General features: G+C 40.3%; 1 protein-coding gene across 3 annotated transcripts in view; it reads left to right on the top strand.

Annotated features, from left to right (window-relative positions):
* LOC144013490 (gamma-aminobutyric acid receptor subunit beta-3-like) overlaps nucleotides 1-12,525 on the top strand; it is a 64,449-nt gene that overhangs the window by 20,497 nt on the left and 31,427 nt on the right. For 2 of the 3 annotated variants that reach the window (XM_077512445.1, XM_077512446.1), the window contains 3 exons: nucleotides 1,100-1,150; nucleotides 2,345-2,436; nucleotides 2,573-2,640. In XM_077512445.1, coding sequence (XP_077368571.1) covers nucleotides 1,100-1,150; nucleotides 2,345-2,436; nucleotides 2,573-2,640 — 211 coding nt within the window. Of the gene's footprint in view, nucleotides 1-1,099; nucleotides 1,151-1,789; nucleotides 2,241-2,344; nucleotides 2,437-2,572; nucleotides 2,641-12,525 lie in introns of those variants that run through there. The other variant, XM_077512447.1, reaches the window with a different exon arrangement.

The following is a 12,525-nucleotide window of genomic DNA, read 5'->3' as shown; positions in this document are numbered from 1 at the left end:
ATTGAATTTGCAATATGTAATTAGTAAGAATTAAACATTGAAAACAAAATAAAAACGATATATAGGCTACATTGTGTGGAAAATAATTAATTAATGTGTATTGCACCGATGGGTGGCCTACTTTAGCTTAATTTTGCTCTCTCTAATTAAAACTAATTGCTGTGAATCTCTACCTCAAATTGAACACCTCAAAGTAAACTCATCCTGACGGTTGCCATAAGAGGGTACCCGTGTTCCATGATTCACTGAATACGGTTTGGTGTTTGAAATGGATCCTCCTGCCGTGTGCACCTGCTCGAGGATAAATGAAGACTGAGAGGAATACAGTCTGTAAGCTACAGAACTCAGTTTCCTCTGAGGAGGCTGACTTCAGCACTGTGTGGGCAGTGGACAGCTCCGCTGGATAGTGACCTATTGGGTGTGTGGGGGAGTTTTTTTCTTTTTCTTTTTTTGTGGGCTACAGAGGAAGTTATGTTAATATGTGTGCTGCATAGGGATGTAACGATATCCAAACATCACGATACGATATTATCACGATATTGTGGGGGCGTTGGCGATTTAAAAAAGATCACAATATAGTAAAAAAATAAAAAATAAAAAAAAATAGAGAGCTCATACTTTAAAAAAAAAGCACAATATTGTGCTTTTGTGCATAACAGCAATGCAAATAAACCATGCAAGCACACATTGATCGCTTCACAAGCAAATTAGGTTCCCCTTTCATCTGACAATTAGCCTAGATTTTAAACATAGAAGGCCAAAACATCCCTAATGAAAATTTAATTGCACTAATAAACTAGCCAATAGAGGGAGCTAGAACTGCACAAGTGGAAATCAACCTGACTTTTTTTTAACAGATGTGTTCCTTTTAAATATTGTGAACATGACGACGACGATATTGTGGGAGTTTTAATATCGCGATATCACGATATTGCCCTTATCGTGACATCCCTAGTCCTGCATATATTGTACTTGATCTTTAAAACTTCATGATGCGTGGACATCTCCTCAGCTAAAGATGTTTCTTTGATCCTGACAAAAAAAAATAAAATTGAAAGCTTCATTATAGAGCTAATTAATTGTTTGAACTGTTTTTCAGGAATGCTGTTGACGGAAATAAGAAGTTGTTCGCTATATATGACACGAGCAGGTAAGCAGGTCCAAAACCCTAAAACCACGCCCACTACCGTTCTCCCAAATCACCCTGGCTGACCAACGGAATTCTCCACTTCACACTATAATAACTGATGGCATGACGAGAGCCAATTGTGAATCAAATCGATTAACAAACATTTGACGATCAATCACAAGCATTGATCAATTAGGTTGAATTGATTAATGCAGCCAACCCCCCCTCCAAAGCCAGGATTGTGTTCAAGTCCTACCATTTTTAGAGGAAATAAAGGGGAGTGAGTGGGTTGCTGCAGATGGAACGCTATAAAAAGTGTAAAAAAACAAACAAACCCATTGTGATTCAAGGAAAATGAACTCGGAAGTTCTGCATGTAAAAGACGTGCTGAAGCAGTGATAGCCTAAAATCAATTTCAATGAGAATTTCCTGATTTGTCACCAAAAAATGAATTAATTAATCAAAATTATCATCAAGTTTATCAACAAATGACACAATCGGGTCACATCATGTATGATGTTATATTCTTAACTTAATTCTGGAGGAATGGCTGGTAAAAAAAAAAAAAAAAAAAAAGAGCAGACGGCAAATGTTTTATTAGGAAACAAGTGATGTGGGGAAATCTGCTAAATAGCAGGAACGCCCCTGTTGTTGCCACGGCATTTCTTGCAGCGTGCAAGTGTGTCGGGCTCCGTCTCTCATTTGAACGAGACGAGTGTGCCTTCGCCGCCGCCAGCATCATCGGCAAGCAGCGGCGGCAGCAGCAGCAGCCTTTTCTCGTCCACCCTCCTCATCAATATGCGCTCCTGAATGCTCAACGCTCCTGCAAACAGTCAGACCACAACACCAGTTATTGGACGGGGGAAAACGATGTCGGCCCGCATTTCACATCTGAGCTGTTGACTCCAAAACGCGCGCCCTCTCCCCACCGACTTTTTTTTCCTCATGGATGATCAATGGATTTGAGAGGCTGTTGATCGAGGAGACTCTTGCATTTTTCGCCGCCGTCGCTGCCTTTGCTGTCGTATGTGTTGGTGAACATGTTGACTTTGCACAAGACTCGCGTCTTGTCCGCACTGGTGGTCGGGTCCATAGTGTGTTGCGCCAAAAGGTGAGCGATCGCTCGCGCCGTGTGGCCAAGTCAAGGTTACTAGACAGGTTTGCAATGATGCACGGTGAAGATTTATTCAGTTTTTTTTTCTTTTGTCGTTTCAGTGTGAACGAGCCTGGCAACATGTCATTCGTGAAGGAGACGGTGGATAAACTCCTGAAAGGGTACGACATTCGACTGAGGCCAGACTTTGGAGGTATTCACCCATCATTAAGCCGCCCCAGCAGCATGATTTTTTTATTTATTTTTATTTATTTTTTTTGCGCCATGAATTGTGTTGTGGTCAGTTGTGGGCCTACACGCATAATAACGAGCTGTTTAACCTCTTCCAGGGGCCCCAGTAGCAGTCGGGATGAGCATAGATGTGGCCAGCATAGATATGGTGTCCGAAGTCAACATGGTGAGTGGATTTACATTAGGGCTGGGTATTGCCACCAACCTCACGATACGATACGTATCACGATACAGGGGTCACGATTAGTGATAGACCGATATGGTTTTTTCAAGGCCGATACCGATACAGATTATTTGTCGTCAAGTCGGCCGATAACCGATATTTCAAGCCGATATTCATTTGCAGTAAAATTGGGAGGGGGGGGGAATTCTTTCAAACTATATATAATTTCTCACTGAGTAACAAATTCATGTGAATGTAGCTCATTTGGGGTTTTTGTTAGGGTTCGTAAAAACGTTTCAAAAAGATTTTCGCGGTGAAAAATTGTGTGAATATGTTCCAAATGTGTTTACGACAAATAAAAACTGACTGCGAACATCTTACAAATCCTGATGAAAACCCCAAATTCGCTACGTACGCAAGTATCCCCTGCTCAGTGAGCTTTATCGGCCTTCAGATTCAAAACATGGCCGATGCCGATATTTGTCAAAATGCCAAATATCGGCGCCGATAATCGGCCGGGGCCGATTATCGGTCTATCCCTAGGACTCACGATACGATACGTATCGCGATACATATACAGTGATACCTCGGCTGATGAACGCTTACGCTCACGAACTTTTCGCCTCACGAACATTAAATTCGCGAGTATATAGTCTCTGCTGACGAACTAGTTTTCGGCGGACGAACCAAACCACGCGGTCGAACAGCGCCACGGTGGCGGCCACGAGAAGCTGACGCACGCTCACGGCGTCACCCAGTTCGTCACCCCCTTTCTTTTAGTGCGGACGCGGTTTGTGTTTGATAGACATTTTGGACCATTTTGAGTGTACTTTTGCTATAATGGGACCGAAAAAGACCCCACCACAGGCTAGTGTTAAGCCTAATGCTACGTTCTCGCCAAAAGCGAGGGACGGCGATTGACGGCGGCGCGTTTGCATTGTAGTCAATGGAGTTCGCGCCACTAAAAAAAGCGAAAGTGCCATCACGTACCTCAAAAAAGGAGAAAATCGTGCCACGGCTGTTTAGTCCCAGGAAAGAGGTGAAAGTAGTTGGCGGTGCTCACTTTTTGTTGACTCGCTAAAGTTCTCCACTTCCTCGTTCACCAAGAGACACGCCTCCTCCGCTCCGGTGAGCACGAAAGCGCGAATGAGCAGCAACCGTTCCATAAACACTACGCGGTGAAACGCTCGCGAATGAAGTAAGTCTACCATTGCTACCATCCTCACGAACTACCATCACAAAGGTGAATAAAACGACTTTATTATACAGTACAGTTTATTTCTTTAATTACAATACAATAGCACATTTATTATACATAAAATAAGGTATATTTTTGTGTAGTTTTAAGGCTTATTTAGTATAAAATTATGTTTTATAGGGACCTGGGAACGGATTATTCTCATTTTAATGGTTTCTTATGGGAAATAAATGTTCAGAAGACAAACTTTTCGCCTTGCACACACTTTCTGGGAACCAATTATGTTCGTGAGCTGAGGTATCACTGTATATCCCACATATAAGAGACATTTTATTTTATTTTTATTTTTTAAAACAAAGTATAGGAAAATTGGTACACTGAGACACGTGCCATGTTAAATTTATAAATAAATAAATGTTGACATTCTTCCTCTGCTTTCATTTTTCTTAGCAAGACACAGTGTCCAATCACAGTTGAGCTATTTTTGCATTAATTGAAGGCAATTAACTTCAAAGACGCAGCTGGTTTTTATTTTTTAGGTACAATGGAAGCCGCAAAGGCAAACGTGAAGTGCCGATTTAAAGTTAACGAGCAATATCGATTCTGACGTCTGCGTATCGATACGTGTATTGCAATGAGACCCGCAATGATATATTGCCGTATCGATTTTTTGAGCACACCCCTAATTTACATCATAAACATTGCTTGTTTGTGCCCTGCGATTGACTGGCAACCAGTCCAGGGTGTCCCCCGCCTACTGCCCATAGCCAGCTGAGATAGGCGCCAGCACCCCCCTCCCGTGACCCTTGTGAGGAATAAGCGGTCAAGAAAATGGATGGATGGATGCATGGACGTTGCTTGTTTGTGTTCACATAAAACCATCTATCCTTGCCTGTTCTTAAACACAAATGCATAATTGGCGCTAGTACATAATTACAAATGTAGCGGGTGCCAATGTAAATCACCGGTTGCCTTTCAACCCGTTATACTGTATGACGTACATCAGATTGGATGGTTTTCTTGGCACGGATTATTTGAATGCCTGCGCTTGCAGTACATCATTGCACCTTACAGTAAAGGCCCCCAGGGAACAAATAGGTTCAAATTTAAGCCCTGTCAAATCCGGTGATAATGCAATAGCTGGGGATGGAGATTTTGATCTCTTAAAGGTGTGAACGTGGACTATAGGGAGGTTGTGGTTCTAAGTCATCGTTTGGAACATTGACAGACACTTGAGTTTTACTGCTTGGGAAGATTATCCTATGGCCTAGAAAAAGGTACAAACAACGAGAAGTTGAACATGTATCCCTATGATGGCGATGATTAATTAACTCATTCACTCCCAGCAATTTTCACAGACGCAATCCCGTTCGCTCCCGGCTGTTTTACTGGATTTTGACTGATTTTGCAAGGCCCACAGAATATTGTGTTCAATTGCTATAAAAGCATGGGACCTATCAAAAGAAAGATTAAAGTCTCTTCTTTCATCAGGAAAAAAAAAGTATGTTTCTATCTGTTTCCGTTTTGCAGCAATTAGCATTATAAGTGAGCTAAGTTTCATCAGTTTTCACAAATCTATTTAAAATTGTAAGTAATTCAGCTTTTTTTTTTCTACATGGCGCTGGTTGACCTGTTATACTCTGCTGCCACCTGCTGGCCGTTTGTGTAACAACTACAATTTCTGCAACCGTTCCTTGCAGTTGAGAGGCTGCATCAAAGCCTTCTGTATGCCCTAGCATAAAACAAAAAAAAAACAAAACGTATAAATACGTCTTTGGGACACTTAGAACATTAAAAAAACAAAACAAAACGTATTTACACGTTATTGGGAGTAAATGAGTTAATTTACATTAAAAATACAAATATTCATGGCAAAACAGTGCTGCATAGAGCATTAAAATCTTATAAAATTTTGCAATAGAGCAGCCAATGGCAGCCTATAGCTCACACTTGGTGCTGCTTGTTAACCTCTCGAGCCAGAGTTAACAGCATACAGCAGCATCCTCTCAGGAAGCCTCCTCAGCTGACAGCTATCAGACAATTGCGACTGGCTGCGCTAATGAGGCGATGCCGCTTGGCTGTGTTGAGACGTCGTATTGTACTTTTCTTCTTCTTCTTCTTCTTCTTCTTCTTCTTCAACGTTTGAGACTGCTCCGAAAAACATTTGCAGACAATGACCTAAATTGCATCAGAAATGTGATTGCACCGTCTCGCCCCATCGACTGGGTTTGCAGACTCCTTGTGTGAATTGAAAGACTTAACCAAGTACATTTGGTTCAGGTCCAGATTTAGAAAATGACATGCAAAAACCAATATCAATACTGACACAAAACATATCAGACCACCGCAGCTTTTGTTATGTGCCAGACCGCAAAAGGGACGCTGGGTGGGCGCTGATCAATACTAATGACTCGATGATTACTTCACCAGGTGATTGCTGGCTTGGACTTTTCAACCAGTCACTTCCATAGCAACCTCTGCATCCAGCGAGATTACGTATTATGTGCCACTAACTTCTTGCTTTTCTTGGGATTTATGAGCGGATCAGACTCAATCAATATCTCACTGGGGTCCAAAGCCAACATTTATCATTATTATTATTTATCATTATCATTAACAGTTATCGTTTTGGATTTATGAGGTTTCATCCAGGAAATATCTCAACTACTAATCAGCCAAGCAAGATACGTAAAAGTTTTGCTTACTTCTCTAGTGTAATAATTAGGGATGTTCGATACCACTTTTTTTCAGACCGATACCGATACTCAGACCGTCAGTACTCACCGATACCGATACCAACTGCCGATACCAGTAGTACATTTTGACAAATAAAAAAATCACTAAAAGATATTTTTAAACAAATATATTTCCTTAAATTCTGACCAAAAAAAACAAAACAAAAACAGCACAGTTACTCTTGAATAGTCTTAACTCTCAAAATAAAACACAAAAATGCTCTTTTAGTTTAAGATTCACAATTTTGAAGTATTTCCAAACCGGTGAAGTTTTGGTGAAAAACTGATGCAAGCTAGCGCCAGTTACAGGCAAGGAGGACTCACTTAACGTCTTCCCCCTCTGCCATCGGTCGCTTGTACTCGGCTGCGTCACGAGTACTCGAGTACTTATCGGCCCGATACCGATATCTGGTATCGGTACCCGCCCATCCCTAGTAATAATCCCATTTAGCCTCATTGTTATAATAGGAGCTATATTAGAAGTAGTGTTGTTCCGATACCGTTTTTTGGCCCCCGATACCGATACCCAGCTTTGCAGTATCGGCCGATACCGATACCAGACCGATATTTTATATATTTTTTTTAACTTTTTTTTTTTCTTCAACATGAAAAAGCTGTCCCGCCATTGGTTTAGAGCATTCAAGGACCACTAGGATATCTTAGATTGGCATGCAGTAAACATGTCACATATCAGTGAATGTCGTGCATGAGCAAGACACAAGATGCTGCAACCAAAATCCTATATTACCGTTGGAATTAATGGTATCGACATGTTACTTGTGAGGAGTCACCGATACCGATACCACTGTTTTAATGCAGTATCGGTATCGGAACAACACTAATTAGAAGTATTATTTATTATAATATTTTCTTTAAAATGATGTGCTCCTTGCTGTAATGCCAAATTTATGTCATTTTCAGCACATTCCCCCTTTACCCAATCAAAAAAATCATGGCTTTGCCATAAATTATGTGAGGGTTCATCAGAGGGAAAGAAATAATGACTGTGACGCTGTCATGCTTTATCCAGCCAGACCAGCAGCACAGTCACAGCGCTCAGTGCCTTCCCCGGAGGAAAGCCTTTCAAAATGGTCACTTCCCTGTACAGTAGTCGCATGTGAACACTTCTTCCAGCCAAAGAGAGGCTTAGCGGCACTATTCACAAACTGGTTCTTAATTAAAGAGACAGTGTGTATAGTGGTGAACTAGTAATTAATTCATTTTAAAAACCCACTATTCATTTCAATAATGTGGAAAAAAAAATATGTTTAATCACATCAATCAAGCAAATCAATCAATCAAATCGCTTTATTTCACTCTTTAAAATAAAAGAAATGAATGGGGACAGAAAGAAGTAAAACTTGTTTAGTCTGCCCCTAATCAACACACACAAAAAAGAATCAACACAAAATCAATGACAGCAAGCGGTCAAGACGCTTTTGGTGTTACAATATTACCAAACAATTAAAAAATAATTCAACTGCATGTCCTTTTATGATATATATTTTGGCAGTAAATATGCTTTTATACATTAAAAAAAAAATACAAATAGATTGAGAAGATTTTGCTTTAAAATCCAAATTGTTCCATAGACTGACACCTTGAGTTGAAATACGTCGTTCTTTTTGTTTTGTTCTGTATTTAGGTTTAGAGAAAATGTATATTCCTCTTAATTTATACTCACTTTCCCTTTTTATAAATCTAGTTTGTATATTAACTGGTAGAATTTCACGGTAGGCTGGATACAATATTTTAAGGCGGTTAAACTCCATCAATTCAATAAATTTTAAAATCATTAGTTGTACAAATAAATAATGGATTTGTGTGGTCTCTGTATCCACAACCCAAAATAACACGGATTGCACATTTATGTATAAGAAAAATGGGTTCGGTGTAAGTTTTGGCAGCACATCCCCCGCACAATCAATGGAACAATCAATGAATTATATAACAATAACAAAGCATCTTTGTTCAACGATTCTTTAACCTCATCATTGTACATTGTTTTTATATAATCATAGGTCTAGTAATCGCTAATTATCTGACATAGGTGTCACCACACCTTACAGGAAGCTGACATGTTTTGCTACCATCTTTCTGCTATGGATTCCCAAAGGAGAAGAACTTTATGAACGTAGTTAGCCTCTGATGGTGTTTGCAGCTGAGTGTCAGACTCAATAGGTCAACCGTCGCTTACCTTCCACAGCTGGGGCCTGCAGGTGGTCGTCGCGGAGACGCATAATTCGGTCTCCCGCTGCTTCCCTCCCTCTGCTTTGCATTCACTAATTTACGAACTTGCTAGCTTCTCCCGCTAGCCGCTCTTGTTAGTTACTCCAGCGAGTTCATGCTATCAAGCTACTCTTGAGCGCCGGGCTGCTCGTTTGCTCTCTCACTCCAAATAATGATTGGTAGGGCATAACTTGCCAATTTTCTTGATTCACGCGGGAGACTCCCAAATTCCAACGCTATCTCCCGCGTGGCTATCGAACATTTCACTAATCTCCCGATTTTACAGCGAAGTAAACAGTTTACATTGTGGGGCTGTTTGACACAGTATCTGGCAACCCTGGCCTGCTTGTACAGTAAGTGGCCACTTACGAGACTCCCACATCAGAGATACTATCGTGAAAGAGAAGACCAGACAGCAACAGGAATTTCGTGACGGCCGGTCAATTTTCGGGCTTGTCGATGGTGAATAGTTTGCTGGATGTCGGTCGGTCAGTTGCCTCGTCGACAAATGCATGTCTGTTGTCACATTGTGCACCCACCACCCCCTGTCAATGAATAGGGTTCAGCACTGATGAGGGGGGGGATTCCCGATTTTTCACAACCAAAGTTGGCAAGTATGTATGTGACAGTAATTGTTTGTAGCTTTACGAAGTGCGGGCTCTCTGAGGTACTGCAATGTGTGTGCTTAAAAAATGTTTCATTCTATTAATTCACTACGAGATGGTACTAAATAATACACACTGTCTCTTTAAAGTTTGGGAATCATCGAAACAAGTACTGCTTGCTGTATCAAAAAACAAAAAAAAACAAAAAAAATCTGGCCTAATTTCTCTAGGAATTGAATATAAAATGTTTCAGTTGAAACAATAACAAACGTTAAAGAAGATAGTATTGATGCGGATAAACTGACGGTATGGAATTAAATGTGAGTCATTAGTTTACTTTCACAGATATGCAAATGAAGACATTTTGCAAAAGTGAAAAAAAAACTTGCAGGAAAAAAAACGGTTTTCGTATCTTGGGGTGAACAAACAAAAAAAAAAAGGGTTGGATAAAATGTGTTTGAAATATCTTTTGTCAGTTCATTGATTCCTACTGTTCATATGGTACACCTCCACAATCTAGTTTTACGTTAGCAAATATTTTGCCTTTACAAATTAGCAATGGCCTCTCGATTGACTTCATTAGAAGAGCATACTGTGACTGTGAATATGAGAATACATTTCTAATATTTTGACTTCCTCGTTTAGCGTCAAACTTCACATCGGAGGGCCTTCAAGTACCACAGTTTCACACTAAAACTACACTTATGACAACAAACACATGATTAAAACAATAAATACCTCTGGCAAAAGAAGAGCAAAAACATATACCTGCAACATTAAACACAGCTGCACAGTTTTCGCATCTTAATTTGGGCCTTCTATGTGGGGTTTGCATTTTCTCCATGTACTTGTGCGGGTTGTCTCCAGGTACTCCGGCTTCCTCTCAACGGTGCGAAAACTTTGAATAATACAGAGCAGAGCAGGATTCAGATTGACCACAGTTCATTAAAAACTCTTTTACTGCCGCACGTTATCAAAACCTTATCATTCATGTCATCCTTGAAAACGTTCTATTTCATCAGATTTCGTCATCTTTCATTGTGATTTGATACACGGGCAGTCCATTGAAGAGATACAATGCTGACATCTGGTGGTCATCGTTAGTGAGTGTTTTTGATTCCACAACCCATTGACCAGGCGGCGCTGCACTTAGACGTTGCACTGCCCATTGATTTAAAAAAGTAAAAAAAACAAAAAAACAAAACGTAGTTGACGTCGTTTAACGTTTATGGCGGCATACGTTGTGATTTTATTAATTGTGATTAAACGTTTTTGCCAGTCAAAGAGTTAAGATACTAACACCCAGTTTTGATTGACACTTCGGACACAATTTGCACTAACTAGCGAAAAAATGAACTCCGTTTTAAGGAGGTGTCTCATATTTGAGCTACATTATTTTGCTAAATAGGAAAGTCAAAATAATAGATGCATTTCTCAGCATGAGGCAGCTTTTGATACAGCTGTTTTGGATCTCATTGGACCTACCTAATGAAGTGTGTGGCCAGTGAGTATATTCTCTAGACATTTTCCTTATTTGCAATTCTGCCCTATGTTGATTAAATGAACTGTGGATCGAATCAAGTCTGGCAGCAAATCAAGAGCGTAAAAAATACGGGAGAAGCGAGCGAGTAAGAGAGAGGGAGGGGGAGAGCGAGAGCTGTGAGATGTAAATATTTATTGAAACAAAAAACAGCACAGTGACAGCATCTGGCACAGCAGGTATGTCGGTGTGGCGTTCCCACTGCCCCCTGCGCCTTTATGAGGGCGCAAGCTCCTCATCCAGCAGATGTGAAAACGGCCTCGATGAGACACACTAATTACTTCCGAAATGTGTTTGGGGTGCACTGGGGGCACGTAGGGACAAGATCAGAGCCAGCAAAATAGATCAGGGGAACCTGCTGAGGGAGTGATTATTACTGTAAGCAAATGAAAATACATCCTGAAAAATCTTCTGCCTCTGTTTTGAATGTCACATCTTCATGTTTATGAAGATGCTTTACATGTATAATCAAAGTTCTGCAAGTGCTACTTTTATTTTGATGTGTGTGGACAGTGCAAGTTAACAAGGGTGTCAACATGTATCTGCAATGTGCCAATTATGCAACATTTTTGCTATATTTAGTCACTTTTATGACCCCTCTAGGGCCCATGTTATTATTAGAGTCTGTCAGATTATGCTGGCCAATATTAGACATTTTCAAAAATATTAACTCATTTGCTCCCAATAACGTGTAAATACGTTTTTGTTTCATGTTTCAAGTGTCCCAAAGACGTATTTATACTTTTTTTTTGTTTTTTTTTGTTTTTTTATGCTAGAGCATCCAGAAGGCTTTGATGCAGCCTCTCAACTGCAAAGAACGGTTGCAGAAATGGTAGTTATTACACAAACGGCCAGCAGGTGGCAGCAGAGCAAAGGAGATCAACCAGGGCCATCTAGAAAAAAACCTCAATTACTTAAAATTTTAAATACATTTGTGAAAACTGATCAAATTTAGCTCTCTTCTAATGCTAATTGCTGCAAAACGGAAACAGATAGAAACATACTTTTTTTTCCTGATGAAAGAAGAGACTTTAATCTTTCTTTTGATAGATTCCATGCCTTTATAGCAATAGAACACAATATTCTGTGGGCCTTGCAAAATCAGTCAAAATCCAGTAAAACAGCCGGGAGCGAACGGGATTGCGTCTGTGAAAATTGCTGGGAGTGAATGAGTTAATTAATCATCGCCATCATAGGGATACATGTTCAACTTCTCGTTGTTTGTACCTTTTTCTAGGGCATAGGATAATCTTCACTGGGAGTGAATGAGTTAATTATTGTTTGGCGTTTTGATGATTAAATGGCAATTTAATCTTACTTTCTCAGGAAACAGTATGAGCATGTCTGGTTCTTAACCTGGATCGAACCCCAGGGGTTCGATGATTCAGTCTCGGTCAGGGGTTCGGTGGAGGTCAAGGCACACACCCCGAGTCGTTTGATTTGTGATGACACGCCCCACTTGGCTATCATTGACTGCAGATTATTTGGTGCACTCAGAAGTCGACTTGTACCTGTTGTGATGGTATGTCATGTGATTTCTTTATTTTAATCCTTTCATAGTAACTATGGTGAGAAAAAAAA

The sequence above is a fragment of the Festucalex cinctus genome, chromosome 2 (assembly GCF_051991245.1).
Source record: "Festucalex cinctus isolate MCC-2025b chromosome 2, RoL_Fcin_1.0, whole genome shotgun sequence".
Taxonomy (NCBI): domain Eukaryota; kingdom Metazoa; phylum Chordata; class Actinopteri; order Syngnathiformes; family Syngnathidae; genus Festucalex; species Festucalex cinctus.
Note: the sequence above shows the minus strand (reverse complement) of the source record. Positions and strands in the feature narration are given on the sequence as shown.